The sequence below is a fragment of the Dromiciops gliroides genome, chromosome 6, assembly GCF_019393635.1.
Source record: "Dromiciops gliroides isolate mDroGli1 chromosome 6, mDroGli1.pri, whole genome shotgun sequence".
In the NCBI taxonomy this organism is placed as follows: Eukaryota; Metazoa; Chordata; class Mammalia; order Microbiotheria; family Microbiotheriidae; genus Dromiciops; species Dromiciops gliroides.
The window spans coordinates 151,616,143-151,643,097 of record NC_057866.1 but is presented as its reverse complement, the minus strand read 5'-3'; the positions used below and the strand labels follow the sequence as shown (position 1 = coordinate 151,643,097).

Sequence of the window (26,955 nt, the reverse complement as noted above, 5' to 3'; positions counted from 1 at the left end):
GGCCCCTAACCCTTCCCCCCACCTCAACCCCTTCCCTCAAAATCATGATTTAGATCTTCTGGACTGTCTTATTGCTTTTCTTCTTCCCAGAGTTCCACACAATAGTTCTTTCATAAAAATAAATCATAAAAGGGGCAGCTAGGTGGCACAGTGGATAAAGCACCAGCCCTGGATTTAGGAGGACCTGAGTTCAAATCTGGCCTCAGATGCTTGACACTTACTAGCTGTGTGACCCTGGACAAGTCACTTAACCCTCATTGCCCTGCAAAAAAACAAAAACAAAACAAAACAAAATCATAATGCCATAAGGTCTGCCCAAACAAACAGCAGCCCTGTATAAACTCTGAGGGGTGAGCCTTTATTGTTGTTAAAGTAAACATAAGAACCAAACAAAAAGGGACACTTTTATGTCCTTTTAATGCTTGCAAAGTCCTTTATAGACATTATATTATTTGATTACCATAGTATTCCAAGTAAAGATTTGAACCTGATTTTAAATCTAAGACTTTATCAAAAACATAATAGTAAGCAATCTGCATAGTGTTTTAAGGTTTACCAAGTATTTCACATATGTCATCTCCTTTGATCCTTAAAACAATCCTCTTAGGAAGGTGCTATTATTATCCCCACTTTATAGATGAGAAAATTGGGGTGAAGAAGGTTGGGTGACTTGGTCCCAGATCAAATGTCTGAGGTAGGATTGAAACTCAGATCTTCCTAACTCTATCCAAGGACTATATTCATTGTACTACCTAGTTGCCTTAAATATTTCCCATGTGCACTTTTTTGTTTCTTATTAAAGCATTCCCTTTTCAGCAAAGGGCCAGATAACATTTTGGATGGTTGTTTAAAAAAAGGCAGACCACTTGCCACAGTGGAAACTTGGAGTAACTGGTAGTGTATATAGTTCTCTACTGTAATTCCAGTTCCAAAAGGACTATGGGGTGAAAATCACCCATTTCAGGAAGGGGAATTTGGGATGGCTCGATACATTATAGGCAACTACAGGTGAGTACTAAGTACCAGTGCTCCTAAACAGGCATTCTGTTAAAGGGCACCACTCCCAATGGAAGAGCCTGATCGACCTTGACCAAGGTCGGTTAATTTCACTCAAGGAACCAAGATTAATTCTCACTAGAATGAGGTTCTCCCTTCCCAGGTGAATAATGGCAGATCATGTCCACCTAAGCATGGAAAAACAATCTTGGAAATGTGCTTTTTACCTATCCAATCAATCAGTAAGCAATTATTAAGTGCCTACTTAATAAGTGCCTAAACAAGTTTTTAAGTGCCAGGCACTGTGCTGATTGTTAGAGTCAGATACAAAGGAGGAATGTAAGCTTACATTCTAAAGGGGGAGATAACAAGGACTTATTCTCTCTTTCTCTCCCCCCCTCCCATGAATATATATTATAAATGCACACATATAATATGTGTAAATATAAATATATATATATATACATATATATATATATATATACACACATATATACATACATACATAGTGAACAAATATAAACGTATACAGAGTAGTTAAGAACAAGGTAGTTTGAACTGGGAGGGGACACTTGAATTTGAGAAGAGATCAGGAAAAGCTTCATGCAGAAGTGTGCCTGAGCTGCTTCTTGAAAGAAGAGGGACTATGAGGCAGAGGTAAAGAGGAATGGCCATACCTGAGGGATCTCAAGAGAAGGTCATTTTGGCTGGATCACAGACCACAGGAGGGGGACTGATGTCCATTGAGGCTTTAAAAAAATGTTTGGAGCTAGCTTGTATAGGGCTTTAAAAGCTAAAGAGGAATTTGTTTTATCCTATAGATAATAGAAAGTAACTAGAGTTGGTTGAGTGGAAGAATCACATGATTAGATCTGTCCTTTAGGAAAATTACTTTGTCAGCAGTGTGTAGGATATATTGGGATGATGAGAGACTGGAGGCAGGGACACTAATTAGGAATCTGTTTCAATAATTAGGCAAGAGATGATGAGGTCCTGAACTCAGGTGATAATGGAGAATGGTGAAAAGGGGTCAGGTGGGAGAGATGAGATGGAGGGGAAAATGGAAAGATTTGGCAGTATATTAGATATGTAGGGTAAAGAAGAATAAGGGATTGGGAATAATGCCAGCGTTACAAACCTAGGAGACTGGAAACCTTGGAAAGACTGAAGTTTGGAAGAAGGGAAGGTTCAAGGGAAAAATAATTATGATTTTTAACTTGTTAAGTTTGAGATGTCTCTGGGATATACAGTTTGAAATGTCATCCTCTGTTTTCTCCATCTGCAGTGGAGATGAATGGCTATTTTTGGGGGGGGATTTTTTTGGGGGGAGGCAATGAGGATTAAGTGACTTGCCCAGGGTCACACAGCTAGTATCAAGTGTCTTTGGTCAGATTTGAACTCAGGTCTTCCTGAATCCAGGGCTGGTGATTTATCCACTGCACCACCTAGCTGCCCCCAAGAATGGCTATTTAAAAAAAAAAAAAAACTGTTGGAAACATTCTACTCTGAGAAAGCCTGTTTGGAGAACATGTTTTCTAGGGTTGTAGAAAACTTCTGTTGATGGTCCGGGACCATCTAAGGAATCTTGGAGCTCCCAATTCCTGAGGTAGCCCCTGGGTTCCAAAAGTTCAGTCTTCACAGTTGTGGTTTGGTTTACCTGTGCTCAGGAAAAGGAACATTGAGCAAAAGTGGTTGTTAGAGCTTTGAGATTCTGTCTTAATTAGAGCCACATAGGCTGGCCCATGGGCTTGTTGCAATTTGTGAGCAGAAGCCATGATAAACACTATAGCTCATGAGTAATCCAAGGACGTACAGTCCCAGAAAAGAAGAGAGAGTGAGAGTGAGAGTGAAAATTGCTTTTCCCTTTTCAGTTTACTGTGCGGGCAGCTCTTGTTACTCAGTCGTCAGTTAGTCTTCCCTTAGCAGTTTCCCTTCTCTCCAGGTATGATAGTAGATTAAGGCTCATAGAGGGGACCAGTTAGAAACCTCTGGATGTGCATTTCCTTTAGCAAGGGGGGTCCCTACTCATTAACGTTAAGTCCACACTGGTTGGTTTGATGACCCCTGAAAGCTTATCCCTGTACATGTTCTGTGGGGTATACCAGATCACTCTCATCATTGACATACAGCAGCCTAGCTCTGGGAGGGAAGAGGAAAGACAATCTTTGGTGCCCCAGGACCAAAGTAGGACCAGAGTAGAGCAAAGATTTCATCTAAAAGGATAGGTCATTTGGTGCTCTATGAATGCAGAAGGAAATTGACAAACACTTAAATTACTGGGCCTTCTTTCTTCATCTATAAAATGAGGGAGTTGGATAAGGTTACCATTAAGGTTTTTTCCAAGCATAAATTAATTTGTTTATTTGTTTGTTTTGGCCGAGACTACTGATCTCAGCTCTGCCACTGGCTACTTGTGTGACATTGGACAAGTCAACCTCTCATTATAAAATGAAACAGACTAGTTTTCAAGTCCCTTTCAGCTTTAAATCTAAGGTTGTACTTCCTCATTGTGGGGGATCTCCTAGTATAGAAACTCCACTTCTTCATATCAGCAATTGTTTTTAGGACTGTCATATAGCCAGTCAATAAGCACTTATTAAGTGACCAGGAGGCCAGAGCCTGGCCAGGGCTCTGTGCTAAGGCCCAGAAAAACAAAGAAAGGCAAAAGACAGTCCTTGACAATCAAACTCACAGTCTGATAGTGGAGGCAGCATGAAAATAATTGTATACAAACAATATTTTGGGGGTACATTATAGGCATGGCGGGGTAAATTAGAAATAATCAGCAGAGGACAGGAGCTGGTATTAAGAGGGATCAGGAAAGGTTTCTTGTAGAAGGTGAGATTTTAGTTGAAACTTGGAAGCCAGGGGAACTGGGAGGTGGAGATAAGGAGGGGAGAATTGCAGACATGAGGACAACTAGCAAAAATGTCTGAAGTGTCTTGTTTGAGCAAGAGTATCACTCTCGGGGACAGCTAGGTGGCAGGGTGGATAAAGCAGCGGTCCTGGATTCAGGAAGACCTGAGTTCAAATCTGGCCTCAGACACTTGACATTTACTAGCTGAGTGACCTTGGGCAAGTCACTTAACTCTCATTGTCCTGCTCCCCCCCCAAAAAAAGATTGCTTCTGTGTACATGTTTGCAGCACACGCACACGCGCGTGCGCGTGTACACACACACACACACACACACACAACTAGGAGGTATATATTTCCATTCTGATAACAACTTCCTTCACATAACTCTTCCTCCTCTTTCCTTACAGCCACAGTCATGGTCCTGAATAGCATGAGTGTCAGTTGGAGTGCCCGCATCCAGATTTTCTTAACCTTTTGCAAGCTCACAGCAATTATGATAATTATAGTCCCTGGAATTATGCAGCTAATTAAAGGTAGGTACTGGAAAGTAAATTCTTTTTAACTACTTATTTGCTTTTGTCTTCTCCCATCAAATCTAAGCTAGCACTTGCAGAATCTCTCAATTAGACTCTGTTTGGGAAACTTAAGCTCTGTACCATGATCTAGTTGATTTGAAAGGGGAGGGGGGTGAGATGTATTTACAGCTGTAGTCTATAACAAGAAGATGAAGCATGGACCCTGCGCTGAAAACGAAGCCATGCTGGATTCTCCCAGGGGAAAATGTTTGGAATGAAACTTCTCTAAGGGGTCATAGAATTTTAGTACCTGTAAGATCCTTTAAGATGAATTCAAGTGGGCTTGTATTGTGCATTTTATTGATGCTTCCTGCCTTCTCAAAATAGAGCATTTTGTTTCTTCTTATTTCTTTACATTTCTTGTTAGCAGTGTATATATTATCCTCCTGGTTCTGCTTACTTTGCTCTTCATCAGTTCACATTTTTCCTACATTTCTCTGAATTTCACCTAACTGTTGTTTCTCTAATGCAAAGATATCCCATTGTCATGTATAGCACTTTGTTTAGCCATTTCCCACCAAACCAGCAGCTATGTTGTCCCCTCTTCTTTTCCATCAAAACTTTTGCCATAGGAATGGTAGCACTGATTTGGCAGACCACTTCTAGGTCTGCAAGAAGTTAAAAGGGGTTGGGGAATGTGTTGTGGGACACACAATGTGGTAGTAAGATTAGAATATATCTAAGTATATCTAAATATAGTAACGTAGAAACTATTATATATGTCATATATGTATATATATATTATCTGTGTTTGACATATGTATAAAATTTAATTATATATCACAAATAAACTTTTGGGGGGGCGGGGCAATAGGGGTTAAGTGACTTGCCCAGGGTCACACAGCTAGTAAGTGTCAAGTGTCTGAGGCTGGATTTGAACTCAGGTCCTCCTGAATCCAGGGCCAGTGCTTTATCTCCTGTGCCACCTAGCTGCCCACAAATAAACTTTTTAAAAAAGTCTAGATGCCTAAACTGGATACATAATGATTTCATGGCAGATGGCAAGATGGGCATGTGAAGCATAGTCTGGGACCTTTCTTGTTTAGTTTTATTAAATGCAGAAGTCTACTCTATAGGATCTGACTCACATAAGATCCTAATTAACAGAATTTAATTCAAAAAATATTTCTTAAATATATACTATGTTTCATACACTATTCTAGGCAGAGGGGAGGGGATGTCTGGGGGCAGTGCAAAAACAGTAATGAAATAGTTCTTGCCTCAAGGAGTTTATATTATATCTATAAAACAATATGCAGGCATAAGTATAAAAACAAACTCTCTCTACATATGTGTATATATATGTGTGTGTATATATATATGTGTGTATATATATATGTGTGTATATATATATGTGTGTATATATATATGTGTGTATATATATATGTGTGTATATATATATATATATATATATATATGAATATATATTTTTATACCTCAATAAATATGAGGCTGAGTTGGATTTTGGGTCTTTTTTTGAGAGGGGTGTGAATGGGTAGAGCCACTGCAGCTCGAGGGATCAGAAAATGCATCATCCAGGAATTATCCTTGATCAGAGCTCTGAGGGAAGTTAGGGATTCTAGAGGGTGGAGAAGAAGCAGCAGTCTATTCCAAACATGAGGGACAAACTGTGCCAAATCACGGACATGGGTGATGAAATGTTGTGTGCGAGTAACAAGTTTGGCCAGAATGTTGAGTATATGCAAAGGAACAAAAAGTAATGAGCCAGGAAAGGTAGGCCAGAGCTAGACTGAATTGCTTAAAATACCCCAGAAGAATTTTATATATTAATATATACATACTCAGGGATGTCTTGATTAACTTCATTCAATTCAAAAATTCATTCAACAAACATTTATTAAATTTTTACAACATATAAGACACTGGGGATTAGAAATGAACAAACACAAATAAATGATGGTGACAATGAGAGCTAATATTTATTTAGCACTTGCTATGTGCCAGGCACTGTGCTAAGCACTTTTATGACTACTATCTCATCTGATCATAACAATAAGAACTAGGTGCTATTATTATGCCCATTAAATAGATAATGATTAAAATAAAAACAAAACAAAACAGCACTTGATTTCAAGGAGCTTAAATTCTCTTCTGAGCGGGAACACAGGAGGGAAAGGGAAGTGAGGGATGGGCACACATTGAAATAAATATACAATATATTAAAAAAGTAATTTCCAAGGGTGAGGAGAGAGAATAACATTAGTGATACTTTTTCATTTTGAAACCTTTCAAAATATAATATGAGCAAGAATTTTGCCTTTGTGGGGAAAATATTGGCTATCTGCTACTAAGTTTTCTCCATCTGAGATGAGCAGGTGCCATAGGACCTAGGTTCAAGTCCTGCCTCTGACTTTTGCTACCTGTATTACCTTGGATAAGTCATTGAATTTCCATAGGCCTTGGTTACCTCATCTGCAAAATGTGGTCACTGGACTAGATCAGTGGTGCCAAAATAAAATAGAAATAGGCCACTGGGTACAATGGGGCCATTAAACCATACATACATAAAGATTCCTTTAGGACTCATTGGCTTGGAAAGCTACATGTTAGCATTATGTTCTTTCGAATTTTGATTTATTTTGTTAAATATTTCCCAGTTACATTTTAATCTGGTTCTGGCTGTACTCAGGAGTGTTTCTGAGTCTTGTGTGTTTGACCTCTATGGACCAGATGACCTCTGAGATCCCTTGCAGCTCTAGATCTATGAGACTATGACATCTAGTGGTCAGTTCAGTTCAGATTTGGCTATCATTTCCTAACATGGGGTCTGGGGGTAGGAGTGGGGGGTGGGGTGTATGTTTTTGCCAAACAGGGTAATTTATAGTGTCAACAGGTATCATAGAACCATAGACTTAGAGATGGAAGAAATTCCAGAAGTCATCCATTATAGCCTCTTTAATTTTACAGATGAGGAGAATGAGGTCCAGAGAGATGAAGTAACTTATTTTGCAATGCTAAGCCTATAGTAGTTCACAGAGGTGAGACTCACACCCAGGTCTTAGGATTTACCTTCAAATCTTTGTTCCACTGCACTCTGTGACCTCATTCAATATATTCAAGCAGGGTGAAATACTTAACCCAGGTGCCTTGAGAACTACTACTTAGGGATATTACTTTTTTTTTCTAATATTCCTTAAAATATGAAACATCTGTGCTTCAGCCACAATGATTGAATCATATTTTCATTGTTAGTGTTGTTCTGGGCGTATGATTTCATTAGTTCGGGGACCTCTGGTGTTGTTTGGAAACTCCCTTTGCTAATACAGAATTCTAACTTGTTCTCTGATAGTCCCTGGGAGGTTGTGTCACTTATTCAGGGGTCATATAGGTAGTATCAAACCTTCCTGGCTCCTCCAAAGGCTGGCCTTCTTTCTATCCATTGTGCCGATCTATCTCTCTAAAAAAATTTTTCACATATTTATTTTTATTTGATTTTTCTAGGTCAAACCCAGCACTTTAAAGATGCCTTTTCAGGAAATGATGCCAGTATTATGAGATTACCATTGGCTTTTTATTATGGAATGTATGCATATGCTGGCTGGTAAGTTGATTTCTCTATGATTTGTAGGTTGCATCCAATGTGTGTATTTGTTCCTATTTTATTTATGTATTTATTCATCTATCTATCTATCTATCTACTTGCTTGTTTGTTTATTTATTTGAAGGCAATTGAGATTAAATGACTTGCCCAGTGTTATATAGCTAGTAAGTGTCAGAAGCCAGATTTGAACTCAGCTCCTCCTGACTACAGGGTCCATGCTCTATCCACTGTGCCACTTAGTTGCCCCTTTTGTTTACCTTCTGTGTAAATCCCTATCTGTGTAAATGGTAAGACAAGATGGGGGCAGGGAAGGAGCAACAGCTCCTTCATCAAGGCCAAGAACCTCTAATTTTGTCAGTAGAAGAATTTCCATCACTCATATAGATCACACAGAGAGAGTCTTAACGAGCTCTATGTGGCTCAAAAAGGTTCTGAGTAGTTGCTTGGGATGACTCTGGTATTAAGTATCAGACACAGAGTTTGATCTCAGACTTTCCTGACTCAAAGTCCAGTATGCTACCTGTGACTATTCTTAATAGATATTAATACCTTGCTTGTCAAAAATATCTTTTATCTGAGGTTCTCAAGAGTCTTTGATACTGATTAATTCTCTTCACGTTCCCATGAGAAAGGAAAAAATATTTCAGATTAAGAAATCAGTCAGACTCCCAAGAGGTAAGATGACATTCAAAGACAGGGACTGGAAACCGAGATAATAAGCTCAGTCGTGTAGGACAGACCAATTCTACTTCAAAGCACCATTACAAGTTTCTTAAGTTTCTTAAATGCCTGGAAATAGAAATATGCACAAAAACTGATTAGAGTCTTTATTTATCACAGAGATGTTGCCTTTCATGCGCTTCCCACAAGGACAACAATGTGGCTAAAGACATGGGACTTTGTGTTTATTACTTTATTAGTTGAGAGTTGAATAACAAGTATCACAGATAAAATCCCTTTCTATTTTGCTGTACTAGGACGCATAGGAAAAATGATTGTGTATTTCTAGGAGAGTGCCAGGTGAGCCCAGCAGATCACACAAGAGACTGTAAACATAAAAGCCATTATTGTGAACTCCCCACTGAGCTGGATGGACTTTGACCACGGCCAAAAAATTTACACTGAGTTTGGTTTCCCCTGCCCCACCCCTCCTATTGGGCAGCCTGTCTCCATTGGCATTTGTAATGTCCAAACTAATTTTAATATTTGACATGGAGAATTTTTTTTGTTTGTTTTCATAGGTGGGGGGAGATACAACAGGTGTGTAGGTAGTAATAACAACTGACATTTTTATAATGCATCAAAGTTTGTGGAGCACTTTTCATAGGTGGGGTCATAGATAGCTGGAAAGGACCTAAAAAGTTCATCTTGCCTAATAAATGCAGAAATTGAGGCCAAGAGAGATTGTGACTCATCCAAAGTCATACAGTTAGTAGTAGCAAAGGCAGAATTTGAATCCAGACCTCCTGACTTCAAATCTAGTACCTCTTTCCACCCTTTCCTGAGGGGGCAAACACTGTCCCTTCAGGAGATGACTGGACAAATAAATGGAAAGTGTAATACAGATATCTTGGAAATAGGAAAATCACATGTTAGAGGAATAAAAGAACGAGGTACAATGGTAGATAATAACTTATCAATGTGGAATATTTGTAATAGGGACACTTTGTGGTGGCGGTGGCGGTGGTGGTGTGTGTTTGTGGTGAGGGGGAGGCTGAGGCCCGAGAGGAGGGCAGAACAGTCCACTCCAGCTACAATGGGGCATGGGGGAAAACCATGGATCTTGTGGTCAGGAGATCTGGTTTTAAAATCTAGCTCTTCTCCATGTCTGGGTTAATGACAGGAATGGTGGGGGTACTGGTTCATTGTCAGATTCTGGGTTAGCCATTTCCTTTCTCTGGGTCTCAGTTTCCCCTTTTACACAATGCAGAGACTCGAATGCAGATCCTTAAATTTCCTTCTGGCTTTAATAGCTGACTCTAGGGGCTTTAGGAATGCCTTTTGAGGTTTATAGCTGGTTGCAAAAATTTTTAATCCTCTCTAGGCAGAATGCACTGAAAAAAGCTTTCCTTACTTAATTTGGGTTTGCAATGGGAAGGTCTCCTAACAGAAGTACTATAATATATTGGAAGAATACTGTCAAGCTCCCAAGGAAGCCATGTGAAATATTGGCTTGTATATTCTGAGGGCATTTTTTTCATTGCTATTCAAGTATGTGCATTAGCCTTGAAGCAATCTCCTTTCCTGACACATTCTCATGTCACCTGCAATGTTCTAAGCAATCCTGTCTCGCTGCTGTAACTTTTTCAGGCTTTACATTCTTGCTCGATGCATCAAAAGTGTCTGAACGTTTGACTTCTGTCTTGTTTAAACAGAAATGCCTCTTTTATTTATTTATTTCTTTTACTTCTGGGATAGTGTCCATGTGGAGTAATAGCTCCATAGGTTTAGAATGGGAAGGAAAGTCACCTTATCCACCTCTCCTCATTTTATAGATGACAAGACTGAGACTGAGAGTCTACCAGATTTATACAAGTCATTAGTAGAAAGAACTAGGATTTGAATCCATGTCATATTATGCCAGATCCATGGAAAGTAGAATTACTTGGGTAGAGTAGTTTACACAAGAATGGAAATGTTCAAAATGGCAGTCTCCACCTGCTCACCAACAGCTCACTATTATTGTTATCATTATTGGGGGCAGCTAGGTGGTGCAGTGGATAGAGCACTGGCCCTGGATTCAGGAGTACCTGAGTTCAAATCCGGCCTCAGATACTTGACACTTACTAGCTGTGTGACCCTGGGCAAGTCACTTAACCCTCATTGCCCCAGAAAAACAACCCCCCCCCCAAAAAAAAACCCCAAACAAAACAAAATTACAAAAAGTTCACATTCTCTAGGTCAGGATTTCTTAAACTATTGTTATCATTATTATTAACTCCCATGATCAAGTGGGCATTAAATACTCCTTGTGGGAAGGGAAACTATAACTTTGGTCATTAGGTCAGTTGCCAAAATGGCTCTCCTTTCAGTATTAAATCCCTGGACATTATATTTAGTTCCTGATTCCTTTCCATGTTCTACCTGCTTCCCTCCATGAATGCAGATCTTTCTTACTTGCCTTCCTTGTTACACAGCCTTTTTCCCCCTAAAATTCCTTTCCTCCAGATCTCCATGCCAGTTTCCATTTTCTGCCCTGACCATGCTGTCTCTGAAATAAGCATCCAACTCTCCTCAGGGATTTTAAGCTTTCTGTTGTCCTTACCCAAAAGAGACTTGGCAGATCATAAAATAAAAAGCAATGGAAGGAATCTGTAGAGGTCTTCTTTCTAGTTGCTCCCTCATCCTTCTGTGAAGTGTTCATGGTCTAAAGGATTTTGCTTCCTCTGCTCCTTAATTGGCTTTGTTGTCGTTGTTGTTACTGTTCTTGTCCCTAGAGTCATTGGAGAATAGATTTAAAAGTGAAAGGGACCTGATAAAACATTGTCTTCTCTTTTTGCAGCTGAGGCAACTGAGGTACAGAGAAGTCTAGATATTCACCCAGGTTCACAGAGCTAGTAAATATCAGAGTCAGGAGTTGAACTCAGGTCTTCCTCACTCTATACCTAGCACTCTTCCCACTGGGCCACCTAGCTGCTTCTAAGAATCAGCCCCATCCCAATCCTACCTGAGATGGATATCCTATTAAGCTCTGAGACTCCCAAGTCTTAGATTGGCATCACTGTCAGAATTTTGAGCCTTTTAAAGAATCTGCTTACTAGTCTTTTTTTCTCCCTTTCTCCTAGGTACAGGGGTGCTAGTTTGTAGGAAAAGCTCTGGAAAGACATTGTGTAATTTGAACCCTACAGAGTTTTCCTTGGGGTTTAGGAATGTGTCCCTCACTGCCAGTTACCACCTGTGTGATTTTGGGTTAGTTTCAATTTCCCCTCCACTCAGTTTCCTGTTCTATAAAAGGATGGTTGGTTGTTGTCCTTCTTAGAGGGAACCAAATGACATCATAGTGTCAGGGTCATTTACAGTGCATCTGATTGTGGCTGCTTGCAGACCAATATGAGCTCAGAGGGCTCTACCACATGAACATTTGGACTAGAGATGTCTCTAAATTTGCATGTCTCACAAAAGGATAGGTTTGAATGAGATGGTCTCCAAGGTCCCTTCCGGCTCTGTATCTATAATTCTTTGGTTCTATAAGTATCAACCTTCCTAGTCCCAGACACTGACTCTCAATGTAGCCTGAGATTACAGTAGTTTTCTTGGCTACAATAATCCACAATTGGCTTATCGAGCTTTTGTCCACTAAAACCTCCACATCTGTTTTGGGTGAATAACTATTCTGGTCAAGCCAATCCAATCTTATACTTGTAAAGTTGATCTTTTGAACTCAAGTGTAAAACTTTTCTTTGATCCTTTACAGATTTCGGCTTACTTTTAGCCCAATGTTTCTCTGGATTCCCTGAAGCATATTCCCTGACTTGTTGATACATAGAATATAATACCAAACTTAAAATTGAAAGGGAATTTAGAGGACATTAAGTACTACAGAATTTTGTCAGAACTGAAGGTACTTTGGGCAAAATATGGTCCGCCCATGACTCCTAAGACTCAGGGCCAGTAGGCTGTGGCTTTCAATAATTGAGAAAAGAACATATGTTATAACCAGATCAGAGAGGAAGTCTTTGGTTTCTGAGATCAGAAGTAAAGGTGTATGAAATAAGGAACTGGATGATAAATTAAATTAGAGGATTGAGTGAAGATATATCTCTTAGAATAATCCATCCTTCCCATAAGTTTTGGAATAGACTAGAAATGGGACTGAAATTTAGAAGCCTTAGTTTAAAGATAATGATGAAAAAAATGAAGATAATGATGATGATGATAAGCTAGCATCAGGAATTATTTATTAAAAAAAGAAAATAACTGGAGTAGGACCACCAGATATTTATTAGAGTGCTGGAATTCGTAGATGGCTTTATAGTACTTCATGCTAGTCTTTCCAATTTTTTTTGAGTTCTTCATATTAGTAAAGTAAAGGTCATCTTCAAAAAACAAAGATAAAGTAGGAACTGACTACTTTTTTCAAACATGTGAAGTTTAAACTGTTGCTTCCCCTTTCATCCACTTTTTTCTAGTTTCTGTAGTCCATAACCATTGCATCACATCCTTCTGAGGATATATCCCATGGAGAAGTATTTATCACACTTCGCTTTCCTTATCTGGCTAGAACTTCAGTTTCTGAAACTTGCTTTTTAGTCATTAAAATGAACAGATGCCACTTTCGGCACTAACTTTTAAAATTGACTCATTGTCCCTTTTGACTCACCCATTCAATGTCCTTACATCAAAGTCACATCTCCAAGCAGAGCTTGCCAAATGTTTAGCCCTTGGATCTTTGAACGTTGCTTGCTTGTTGCAGAATCAAGTTCGACATTTAACAGAGATGGAGTGCGACAAGTCTGATGATTTTTGTCCTAGGCTAATGGAAGGCTATAAGCACATTGAGCCCTCACAAGCAGAAATTCAAGACATTTTTCACCTCCACATACCCAGAATTTGTAGCCACATTCATTCACCCAGTTAATGGTTATTTCATCTTGTCAAGCCTTTGGTTGTAAGGAATTGCAATGAGCAAAATAGTATGTACAGAAAAGGTGACTTTTCACTTTAAATACATTTTCAAAGTAAGTCTTAATCCACATAGTAACTGCAACACTGTTTGGAGTGAGGTTCAAATGATAATGCTTTGTCTTCAATTTAATCCGATTCAAATAAATTCACTTCCACAAACATTTATTAAGCAACTTTCTCCACTGGGGGCTGTATTAGGGGCTGGGGATACAGAGACAAATACAAAGAGAAAAATGAAACAGTCCTTGCCTTCAAGGAGATTAAGTTCTACTAGAGGAGTTTATAATTACTTTGTAGACTTTACATTGGTATATAAATATCATTAGTTGCTCTTCCCCACTCATTGAATTCTTCTTTGATAGGTTTTATCTCAACTTTGTTACTGAAGAAGTAGAAAATCCTGAAAGGTAAGTACCTATATTTACTTTCATTTAAAAACATTTATTAAAGCTAGCATGCCAGCTTAGACCACAGGCAATTCTGTATGCTGCTTATCTCTCCCTCCAACCCTCTCCCCTCCCTCCATCCCCAAGGTAAATGAGATCTATTTGAATTTGGCCTGGGAGATTTGTTATTTTTGGAATAAAGTAACCTCATTGTGTATTCTACTTTCCTGCCTGGCTCTGGAAGGAGCAAAACCCAAATGGACAGAGGTCTATTTTATGTCGCTATAATATTGACCAATGGCTCCTATGTGTGCAATATCATGTCTAGTTGTGGGCCCCCTACCACCAAAATAACCCAGTAGGCAAGGAGAGTTCCTACAGATAGTGATTTCAATTATTGAGAGTGTTTATGGAAAATTAGTCTTTTTCAGTAAATTGGGGTCATTACAATGACTAATGGTATATGAGAGCACAGAACAAGTACAAGATGGGGTTTTCTATGTATATGTGTATGTATGTATGTATGTATGTATGTATGTATGTATGTATGTATGTATGTATATGTGTGACAAGTGAAGGCCTCTTGAAGAAAGTGGGATTTGAGCTGAATCTGAAGAAATCCAGAGAAGCTAAGAGGCTTAGATGAGAAGGAAGAACACTGTAGGCATAGGGTTCAACCAGTGAAAAGACATGAAATGTCTTCTGCAAGGAATACCAAAAAAAGTGTCTTTGGATTGTAGAATACACGGAGGAGAAGAAAATATAGGATAATTGGTAAGGTAAGAAGAGGCCAAGTTGTAAGGGCTTCTAATAGCCCAAAAGAAGTTTTTTATATTTGGTCCTGGAGGCAAGAGGGAGGGTCAGTCAGTCTTGTGCTTTTAGGAAGATAACTTTGGCAGCTGAGTGGAGAATGGAATGAAGTGGGGACAAACTTGAGGCACGGAGAATGATCAAAAGGGCATTACAATAGTGAAGTGATGAGGGTCTACACCAGGATGGAAGCAGTATGAGTGAGGAGAGGAGAGATGACATGTGTGAGATATGTTATGAAATGAGAGACAAAAAGTCCTGGCAAGAAATGGAGATGTGGGATGATTGGGAACCACATGCTGAGGATAATAACAATATTTGAGCTTGGATGACTTGGAAGAGAGGGCAGGACCTTGAAAAGCAACAGGGAAGTTTGAAAGAGAGAAGAATTCATGAGGAAAATGAATTCTGTTTTGGCCTTGTTGAGTTTAAGCTTTATCTAATGGAATGTATTAAAGCATTGTTGAGATTTTACATTAGTTGCCTTGTAGGATTGCATTTGGAATACCATATTCAGTTTGGACTGTGCTGCATGCTGGTCAGTTGGAGAAACAGGATGTGTTTAGCAGAGAGAAGAGAAGCCTTAGGGATCATTAGAAATCTATCTTTAGGCTTCTGAAGGGTTTTCAATTGGAAAAAAAAAGGATTAGACAGTCTGCTTGGCTCTGTAAGGCAGAACTAGAATCAATTAGTTGAATGATAATAATAACTCACATTTCTTATAGGATTTTAAGATTTGCCAAACACTTTCTTAAAATAACCCTGTGAGGTAATGAGATATTATTAACCCTTTTGGCCTCCGTTTTACAAAGAAGACAGCTGAAACTCGGATTAAGTGATTGACCTGGGGATCACATAGTAAATATCAAAGTTGGGAACTGAACCCAGCAGCTGGTGGTAAGATGACAAGGAAGAGGATTGTGGATAAAGTACTGGACCTAGAATAAGAAAGACTTGAGTTAAAATTTAGCCTCAAGGGCAGCTAGGTGGCACAGTGGATAAAGCACCGGCCCTGGATTCAGGAGTTCCTGAGTTCAAATCCAGCCTCAGACATCTGACACTTTCTAGCTGTGTGACCCTGGGCAAGTCACTTAACCCCCATTGCCCCGCAAAACAAACAAACAAACAAAAATTTAGCCTCAGAGGCTTACAAGTTGTGTGACTCTGGATAAGTCACTTAGTCACTGCCTTCCTCATTTTCCTCAAATGTAAAATGTGACTAATACCCCCAAAGTGCACCTACTTCCCAGGGTTGTAATAAGGATCAAATGCTATATTGGTAAAAGGTCTTATAACATTCCTTCCTTACCTCCCAAGTCCAGTGTTCTCTCTATTATACTATGATGACTCAGTGGAAATAGTAGAGAGCTAGATTTAGGTTTAACATAAGGAAGAACTTCCTAGCAACTAAGATTATCCCTCCCCCCCAAAAAAAGAAAGAAAAAGAAAAGAAAATGAACTTCCTTGGTGTGTGTGTGCGGGGGTGGTGATTAGGGTTCCTTTTACTAGAGGTCTTTGGGTAAAGGCTGGGTGACCACTTGTTGGGCATTTTGTAGAACAGATCCTTGTTCAGATATTTTTTGGACTGGATGGCTCTTGAGGTCTTGTCTAAATTTGAGATTCAGTGAAAAGCTGGATCAAAAGCTTGAGTGCCTGTGGTTTCTCAATCCAAAGAAGGCAAATTATACAATTTTGACATGTTATATTATGAGCTAGTAAAGAAATCTGGCAAAGGACAGTTTGCCAATGTTTTCAAACAACTCAACCTAGAGGGCTTGGTTTACATTAACAGTTTCACATGGTCTAAACTAGTTTTCATTCAGATATACTGATTTTTGAAGACCAGGGCATAGTGCCTGAAGAGCTGATAAAAGTACATGCCTTGCTCAATAGATTGATAGATTTGTGGTTTTGAATGGCTTGGAGAAGAATTCTTCACTGCCAGACAGCATCACTACCTGCTCTTCCTCTTCAATATCTCTAGGAGCTGCCTTGTCCTCTTAATCCTTAATCATTCAGTCATCTGTTCTTTCCTTAAGGGTTTAACGGATCATTCATGTATGAGTTTTAATGACAACAAAGTTAAGGGTTTGCTTTTAAATGATTACTTCAAATCATTTCCTCAAATCATTTTTTTTTATTATTAGAAGTGTAAAATACCAATTCACCTTATTTTATAGCTATTATAGCTTTTTAAAAATTTTTAAATGACATGACCTAAAAATTGTAATATATAATGTGGGGAAACAAATGTTAACATTTTCCCCCTGAATTGCCTTCACCACAGTGGTACATTAATAATACTTAATATTTACATAGCATTTTACAGATACAAAGTACCTTTTATACATTATCTCATTTGATCCTCACAGCCAATCTGATAAAATAGGTAGCATAAATATTATTATCTCCATTTTATAAAGGAAGAAACTGAAGCTTATGGTGCTTATCCAAAGTCACACTAAATAATGGAGCGAGAAATCTTTGGTCTTTTGACTCCAGGTCCAGTGGTATGCTTATGACTGAAGTACAATCATCCAGTTAGTTTTTGGTTGTAGACACACAAATCTCTGACTCCTTAGAGACATTCTTACTAAAATTATTATATATATGCAATTCACAAGAACAACTCAACCAGAAGACCTGGATAGTGTTATAAATTTCACATCGTCTGAACTGACTTCCATTTAGATCCATTTATATTTGAAATAATGTGGCATGGCACTACCTTGACTGAAGTAAATGTATGAGTGGACTGATAGATTCATGATTTGGGGTATGGTAGAAAAGGTAGATTCACCCACTGCCTTTGGTAAGAAGTATTGTAACGTGTTCTAAGGTTGTGGAAATAACTACATTTGAAAATGTCAGGTACTGATTTGAACTGGGAAAAGACTTTAGGAGAATAGTTAACTGTGAAAACTCTTGTGTTCTAGGAACTTTATCTTAGTTTGAACTTTGGATTGAATGAAATTAGGTATGGAAAGGGCTTTGTAAACCTTAAAAATACTATACAAATGTGAGCTGTTAGATTCTTTTGAAATGAATTGTCTTCCTCTAGTCTAGGGGTGTACAGAATGGCCTAGATTCAGTTAATGGTCTTTTGTGATGGAAGATGTCTAAAAGATCATCTTGTCCAACCCCTTACCCCATTATTTTATAGATGAATCAGCTGAGCTCTAGAGAAGTGAAATAATTTCTCCAAGCTAACACTAATAGTAGATAACAAAGCCCAGGTCTACTGCCTATAACTAGTGTTCTCTCCATTATAATACTCCATTTCTTCAGTTCAATATTTCAAGGATTGGTAATTGTGTCTGTATTTGTATCCCTTCTACCAACAATGAGTAGATACATTTTGGGAGTTGCTGTTGATGACAAACTCACTGCCTCTGAGTCCAGGCTGGTGGTGAATTTCTTTAAACTTAGCAAGAATGGTTCTCAGACAAGAAATAGTCCATCACTTAGCATGGATACAAAGCCAGAATAGTAAGATGTTGCTTTCTATTGGCATAGCACTTGAGAAGCCAGAACAACCTCTTGCCACCATGAGGCAATGAAGTAAGGTTTAATGGATTGTTTTTCACATTGTTTTTTGTATCTGTTTTACTCAGAATATTACTTCCCATGACTCAGGTTAACCAAACACTAGTGAGGCACTGGAACAACAGTAACTAAGGAACAGTCTGCCATTACTTCTATAGCAAAGTGAATAATCTGAACAGTAGCATTTTCCAAACCCTTTTCTCCTAATATATTCTTCACTTCTTTAAGCTTTTGAAAAGAATAGAAAAAAACTCTATATTGGGAGAAATTATTTTTCAAACTTCTGATGCTGACCTGAATTATCTACTCTTTCCTTCCCCATTTTTTATAATTTTTCGGGGGGGGGGGGGCAATGAGGGTTAAGTGACTTGCCCAGGGTCACACAGCTAGTAAGTGTCAAGTCTTTGAGGCTGGATTTGAACTCAGGTCCTCCTGAATCCAGGGCTGGTGCTTTATCCACTGTGCCACACAGCTGCCTCCCATTTTTTATAATTCTTACTGTGTTTTTATATTTACTAAAAACAGCTCCCCCCAAAAGATAACTTTTTTCTCTGTAGTAATTCTTTTTTTTTTAATTTAATTTAATTTTTTAATTTTTTGCGGGGCAATGAGGGTTAAGTGACTTGCCCAAGGTCACACAGCTAGTGTCAAGTGTCTGAGGCTGGATTTGAACTCAGATCCTCCTGAATCCAAGGCCAGTGCTTTATCCACTGCGCCACCTAGCTGCCCCCGTGTAGTAATTCTTGAGTAGTAGCATTGCACTGTTTTCCTTGCAAAAATTTAAAAAAAAATTGTATCATACATTATTATACATATTATACAAAATACATATGGACTTCTTATTAATTGATTCCTATTCTTTTTTTTTTTTGTGGGGCAATGGGGGTTAAGTGACTTGCCTAGGGTCACACAGCTAGTAAGTGTCAAGTGTCTGAGGCCGGATTTGAACTCAGGTCCTCCTGAATCCAGGGCCAGTGCTCTATTCACTGCGCCACCTAGCCGCCCCCTGATTCCTATTCTTTTAAGATAAGATTATACATTGCCCAAGATATCAGGAACCCAAATGTGACAAAGACAATTAAGTATTTTGGTGAGCTGGACTTCTCTCAGGCTATTTCTCAAGTAGTTTACTTCCAACATTGGAATAAAATGAGACACTTACAGGTCATTCGTTATTTAACAAAAGAAGATTTCATAGAAAAGACAACCAAGGACACAGCTTCCAGCTTGGGTAGATGTGGTAATTTTTCATTCCATAGGAAAATGCACGTGATAAGCAGGACTCTGTGTGGTACCTTGGGACATCCAACAAGTTGTAAGGGGCTAACTCCCTCCCATTGCCAAGCATCTTTATCCCCCTTTAACGAACTGGGAAGTCACATGAAGGCCCCTAGAGAGAATGTCTCTACAGTCTGGTGGCTTGAATTTTGCTCCTCCAGCCCAATTAAAGCTTAGTGGGGAAAGCTTTTAGGAAAAAAAAAAAAACTAGTCTAACTTAGATTATAGGATGAGAAAGCCCTGGAATATCATAATTATAAACAAACAAGCCAAAACAGTGTCAACCAATTTTTCTCAGGTGATTTTAACCAATCCAAGGGAATTTAAATGGTGTTTAATAGAAGGTCAAATAACACCAGCAAATAAAAACTTTTAGCACAACTTTTCCAAAATCTCATGTCAGCATAGATTTAGAGATGGATGATTTTAGAGGCTGTCTAGTCCAACCACGTCATTTTTCAGATAAGGAAATTGAGACACCAAGAGGTTAAATGCTTTGTCCAAGGTCACAGAGATAGAAAGTGATAGAGCTGGGGTTCAAACTCAGATTCTCTGACTCTAAATTCAGCACTCCTGATAAAAGATCTCACATTTGTGCCTGCTCCTGTGCCATGCTTAAAGATTTACAAAGGCCTTTTTCCCCTGGAGCCCCTTTGAAGTAATCATACTCTTAGAGGCAGGCCTGATGCTTGTACCTGTGAGTTTAGGCTGAATGTTGGAATGAAATAAAACCTTCATAGGTTATTGAGCAATTAACAAAAGGAAGTATACTTAGCTCTAACAGAGAAAGGATATACAGTAGCCCTTAGCTCTGGCAGATGCAACCCCTTTCATCTCCATATGGAAATACCTCATGTAGAGACTCATGTCAACTCTGATATATATCCACCAAATCTGAAGCCCACAGCCTCCATGTGGAAACCTTTTTGTCCCCCACAGACTTTTTATGCCCCTAAATAACCACTGAGCCACTATTCTTTTCATTTACATTGTTGTAGTCATCCAGTCAGGTAGGTATTTTTTTTTCCCTTTTGTTTTAGCTTTTTTCATATAAATCTCTCCATGCATCTCTAAATTCATCATCTCTGTTATGTTTTACAAAATAATATTCAATTTATTCATATGCTGTATCATAAATATTTTCCCAACCATTCACCATCACCAGTTTGTTTCTATTCCTTTGCTTTCACAGAGTTCTGCTATGAATATTGTGTTATATATTGGACTTTTGTTTCTATCTTTGACCTCCTTGGGGTACATGCCCAGTAGCAGGATCATTGAGTCATCTATAAAATTTTTATGAGAATAATTAATATTCAGCAAGGTTGCTTTTAAAGTTCTAGGGTTTGACACAATTAGTACAATGTCATTTATGGCTAGGAGCATTTGGAGAACCTTATCAATAGTAGGTTCCACTATCTGGAATTTTAAAAATAGGTATCATTTCGAGGTTTATTATTGCTCACCTTAGTGAAATCTCCTTAGTTGAATCAATTACTTTATACTGAGGCTTTCTTAGATCTTTGAATTACATGATTATGTGTCAGGTATATTTTTGAGGAAAGAAATGGGAACATGGATTTTCCAGTTAAATTGTTTAATAATGATGACTCCAAACCAATTCAACAAATTATTCTATCCCTACTGATTTGCACTAGATAAACCATTAATGGTTAGGCAAAGTGGGACATTTGTATTTCCAGTAAATCAAGATTTGAAACTTCATCAGATAACCTTGGAATACCTTCCATTCAAAGTGAATATTTAGGGGGCATTGATTAATGATGTTAATATAGAAGTTCAGATGTGAAATCTCTGGGATTTGGGGGACATAGAAATGAACAAACTGGCAAGGGTGATGTTGAAGGAAGGGCTCGGCTGGTACCTCTTCACTTGTACATTCTGTAACGATTGGAATAACGCCACCTGCTGTATACTTACTGTAGAAGAGTTCTGCCCATGAAGGGAAGGTCTTTGAGGGCAAGACCAGGAGTCAGGAAGTGACGCGGACTAGTGGGAGGAGGAAGGAAGAGACTGGCGCTCAGTCTGGGGCTCTTTCCTGAGGACGCTGGCGGAGAAGGGAGCTAGAAATGTGCTCTCCCTTTAATAGATAGGAATCTAGGCCTTTATCTCTCTCTTTACCAAACTCTTATTCTCCTTAATAAATGCTTAAAAGCCTAACTCTTGCTAAAGCTTATAATTTATTGGCGACCACTCATTAGATATTTTAGACAGACTAGCTAGAATTTTAGCCCTTAACAATTCTATTCATCAAACATTTACTGCATGCCCACTGTATGCAGAATATTTTTTGAGGCACTATAGAAGATGCAGGATCCCTGTTTTCACAGAGCTTTCAGTATAGTTTTAACAAGTGAAAGAGATAGATATTATCAGCACATTATTTTAAGTATGCCATAATTAGCTAAATTACATTAAAATTTTTTTTTTTTTTATGGGGCAGTGAGGGCTAGGTAACTTGCCCAGGGTCACACAGCTAGGAAATGTAAGTGTCTGAGATCGGATTTGAACTCAGCTCCTCCTGAATCCAGGACCAGTGCTTTATCCACTGCACCACCTAGCTGCCCCCTACATTTAAAAATCTTAAAAGGCAATATTTGATTTAATACTAATAAAAATTAATATTCTGCAGAATGTTCAAATTTGTGCCAGACACTAGCAAAGACAAACAGAAAAGAACCTCAAGGTGATCCCATTAGTCTAGGGAAAAACAACATGCACACTGGTAAGAGTACACAAAATAGACACAGAGTAAATATAAAGTAATTTGGGGCATAACAAAAGAGCACAAAAAACTGGGGAAATCAGGAAGATCAGGAAAGACCTCATGTAGGCTAAGCATAGGGGAATGCTAGGGATGCTACAAGGAAGACTTGGGAAGGGTAGACATGGTGGACAACTTCGTCAAAGACATTTGAGGATAGAATGATGTCTCTGAAGAAGAAGTAGGGCAGACTGTCTGAATACAGTATGTGAGGGAAAGCAATGGGAGGTAAGTCTAGAAATATAGGATGGAGACATACAGTAAGGAGTTTTAAACACCAAATAAATGAGTTTGCATTTTATCCTAGGAAACCAGGTAATAGAAAACCACTGGAGCTTAGTGAGTAAGGCAGTTATGTGGTCAGACTGGAACCTTAATACTATCAGTTTTGTAGTATTGTGGAAGATGGATTGGAGACTGGAGTCAAGGAGAACTGTTATGTTAGGAGATCATTGCAATAGTCTGCATAAGGGGTGATGAAGGTCTGAACTACAGAGGTGACTATAGGGAATGAGATGAATGTTGTGGAAACAATGAAGCTGTAACCACTGAAATCTGGTTTATTTAAAACATTAGGTATATTTGCAACAATAAAACGTAGTGTGGCATAATGTATGGAATTCTGGGAATGGAATCAGGGCCCTCTAAAAGGACATCTCCATTGTCATTAAGAAGTTGTTGGAGAGAGTTCCCCACATTGAGAAAATCACAGTACATTCATGAATATTTGGATTCATTTATTTCTTGTTGACTTTTATAGCCACAAGTAAAACTTGACTATGGTAGTTGTATTTGCAAATTCACAATATAAATATAGAGAAGTTTGTACAAGAAACTACTTAATGAACAGTGAAATCATTTTAATTTCTCATAGAATGTGTTACACAACAACAGGCATAAAAGGTCTCATTTTTTTCTTTTCTAGATCTTACATTTATTTTGACATTTATTTAATCTGCTCTGAAATGCTAAGGATAATAACTTATTTAAAGAAAAATTCTGCCTTTAAAAAGTATACATTGTGCTTTTGGAAATATTTAAGGTTTGGAGTCTAGAACAAATGACAGAGGTGTCTGGATCTAGTCCAGATGTATAATTTGTAATATTTTATAATGAGATAGGTCCAAGTTGCATTTGGGAACAAGGGAGAATAATGATGATTCCTTCCTCATTGTGACTTGCTGGGGCAAATGTGTTTCACAATGAGTCACAATTGTGCATTTCCAGGTATGCTGCAACATGCATCTGGCCCCAGGGTGGAATGACTCAATACCTTTAACTAGCCTCCTCCACCTCCTTGGTGGGGAGAAGGTGTTCTTTAAAAGGATACTTGATGGCAACTATGGTGGTAAGGCGGAGGGGAGAGGGTTCAAAATATACAGGAAATACAACTGGGATTTACCCTAGGAAATAAGGTGTGTTATTTATAATGACAAGGTTCATTGCATAATTAGACATCAAAATGAAAAGTCCCCAAGTGAAACCAGTGCTCTTTGTTCTTTCTTTCTTCCTTCCTTCCTTTTCTTTCTTTCTTTCTTTCTTTCTTTCTTTCTTTCTTTCTTTCCTTCCTTCCTTCCTTCCTTCCTTCCTTCCTTCCTTCCTTCCTTCCTTCCTTCCTTCCTTCCTTCCTTCCTTCCTTCCTTCCTTCCTTCTTTCTTTCTTTCTTTCTTTCTTTCTTTCTTTCTTTCTTTCTTTCTGGCAATTGGGGTTAAGGGACTTGCCCAGGGTCACACAGCTAGTAAATGTTAAGTGTCTGAGGCCGTATTTGAACTCAGGTCCTCCTGAATCCAGGGCTGGTGCTCTATCCTCTATACCACCTAGCTGGTCCTGCTCTTTGTACTTTCAACCTAACTTCACTCCAATCAAAATCTCTCAGATTAAATTATACTAAAGTAAAGAAGGGAAGAGAATAGGCATCGATTAAGTACCACTGTGCACCCATAGGCACCCGATAAGTGATTATGAAGGCTTGAACTACAGAGGTAGCTCTGTGAGGAGATATGAGTGATATTGTAAAAGTAGCATCACTGAATAATAGGCATATTTGTGTCTATAAAAGGGAGAGTGGTATAATATTTGAAATTTTCTTTTGTACTTTACAAATATAATCTCATTTGATCTTCATAACAACCCTGCAGGAAGGGATTGTTATTATCCCCAATTTATAGGTGGGGAAACTGAAGCAGATAGTGGTTAAACAACTTGTCCAGGCTCAGATAGCTAGGAAGCATCTGAGACTGGTTTTGAACTCAGGTCTTCCTGATCGCAGGCCAGTGCCCTATCTACCGTTCCACCTAGCTATCTACAATGCTTGGCCTTCCTGTATGGATAAAACGTAGCCAAATCCCCTCAGAAGATATAGGTAATAGACATAATCAATCAATCAGGAAGTATTTATTAAAGACCTATTATATGCTGGGCACTTTGCTAGACATTGCATGTACAAATACACTGAATATAATTGTTGTTGTTAGTCCTTTGTTCTCAAAGAGGACCATGACATCAGGGTGATGTCATGACTTGCAGTGAATTGGATTTAAGTGCGGGAGGGCTGTGGAAGGTCACCAACCTCACTCTCCTCTAGAGCCATCTGGGTCTGGTGGCAAGATAGATATCAGGATGACTGGAGATGGCCCTGGATGAATAAGGCAATTAGGATTAAGTTACTTGCCCAGGGTCACACAGCTAGTAAGTGCCTTAGGTGAGATTTGAACTCAGGTCCTCCCAGTTTTAGGGACAGTGATTTATCCACTGTGCAACCTAGCTGCCCCCTGAATATAATGATCCCTACTTGAAAAGAGTTTACATTCCAACAGAGGAAACAACAAGGACAAACACAAGTATAGATAGTATAAATGGAAGGAGAATAAATACAAATTAAAAGCAAGGTAGTTTTAAAAGGGATGGCTCTAATGGGAGAGGGGATCAGGAAAGGCTTTATGGAGATAATTGTTTGAGCCATGCCTTGAAAGAAGTGAAGGATTCTGGGAGGTAGAGCTAAGGCAGGAATGCCTCACAGGGATGGGGGTTGACCAGTTTGGAAACAGGAGACCGGATGCCATATGTGAGAAATGGAGGAGGGATACTAATGTCCAATGAGGCGAGAAGATAAGCAGGAGCCCAGGTGGTGTAAGTGTTCCAGAACTAAACTGAGGAGTTTTATGTTTTATTCTAGAAATAATAGAAAGATACTGGGGAGTTATTGAGTAAGAATGGCATGGTCAGATCTGTACTTTAAAAAATGACTTTGGGGGCAGCTAGGTGGCGCAGTGGATAGAGTACCGGCCCTGGAGTCAGGAGGACCTGAGTTCAAATCCAGCCCCAGACACTTAACACTTACTAGCTTTGTGACCCTGGGCAAGTCACTTAACCCCAATTGCCTCACTTAAAAAAAAATTACTCTGGTAGTAGTGTATATAATAGACTGGAGAGGGGAGAAACTTGAGGCAAGGAGACCAATTAGGACATTAATATAAAGGTTAATGGAGTCAAAGTCGTTATTTCCTTACTAGCTATTAAAGATCACCTTGAGGTTCCTGGAAGCTTGTGAAGGAACAGCCACACCATTCTGGGCAAATTCTTGATTGAGTAGTTATATTTTGGATTCCTAAAGTGTCATCTTTGAGTGTTCTAAGTATATGGTATGCTGCATCAATAATGGAATCCCCTCTGTGGACCTGGGTTCAAAGACCAGCTTTGTCACTCATTGCTTAGGTCACCTTGGACAAAAAACAAAACAAAACAAAACACACACACACACACACACACACACACACACACCTCTTTTACTTTCTCTAGGCCTTTCCTTGTTTGTGAAGCTTTGGGCTAGATGACTTCTAAGGGTCTTTCCAATTCTGCAGCCTCCTTTCTTTTCTTTTCTTTGTTTCTTTCCTTGTTTGTTTCTTGTTTCTTTGTTTCTTCTTTCCTTCCTCCCTCCCTCCCTTCCTTTTTTCCCCCCATTGGTTAGTTTGTTTTATTTGGATCTGTTACTTTATTGGTATTGGAAATTCCCTCTAAGGAAATAACATGTAACAATGAAGAATGGCAACTCTTTTGTAATTTACAAAATCTTAGAAAGTTGCTTTGTGAACAGAGATGTTAGGTGCATAGCCTATGGTCATGCAGTCAATATGCATAAGGGGGGGGGGCAGCTAGGTGGTGCAGTGGATAAAGCACCGGCCCTGGATTTAGGAGTACCTGAGTTCAAATCCGGCCTCAGACACTTGACACTAGCTGTGTGACCCTGGGCAAGTCACTTAACCCCCATTGCCCCGCAAAAAAAAAAAATATATATATATATATATATATATGTGTGTGTGTGTGTGTGTGTGTGTGTGCATAAGGGATAGAACATGAATCCAGGACTTCCTAACTCAGAGGTTCTCACTGCACTATGCTTCCCTGATATTAAAGCACCAGACTTTGGTTTCAGGAAAGCTAGGGTAACATTTTTGAGAAATAAATGCAAGGCTAACATATGGTCCTTGAAAGCAATCTCAAGAAACACCTGTGCTTAAAGAACAAATAAACCAAC

General features: G+C 38.9%; 1 protein-coding gene across 1 annotated transcript in view; it reads left to right on the top strand.

The window, feature by feature from the left end:
• The window catches only part of SLC7A11 (solute carrier family 7 member 11), a 106,547-nt gene that overhangs the window by 21,737 nt on the left and 57,855 nt on the right, over nucleotides 1–26,955 (top strand). Inside the window, exons 4-6 of the mRNA XM_043969716.1 lie at nucleotides 4,262–4,387; nucleotides 7,892–7,991; nucleotides 13,979–14,023. Of these exons, the coding sequence (XP_043825651.1) occupies nucleotides 4,262–4,387; nucleotides 7,892–7,991; nucleotides 13,979–14,023 (271 nt within the window). The remainder of the gene's footprint in view (nucleotides 1–4,261; nucleotides 4,388–7,891; nucleotides 7,992–13,978; nucleotides 14,024–26,955) is intronic.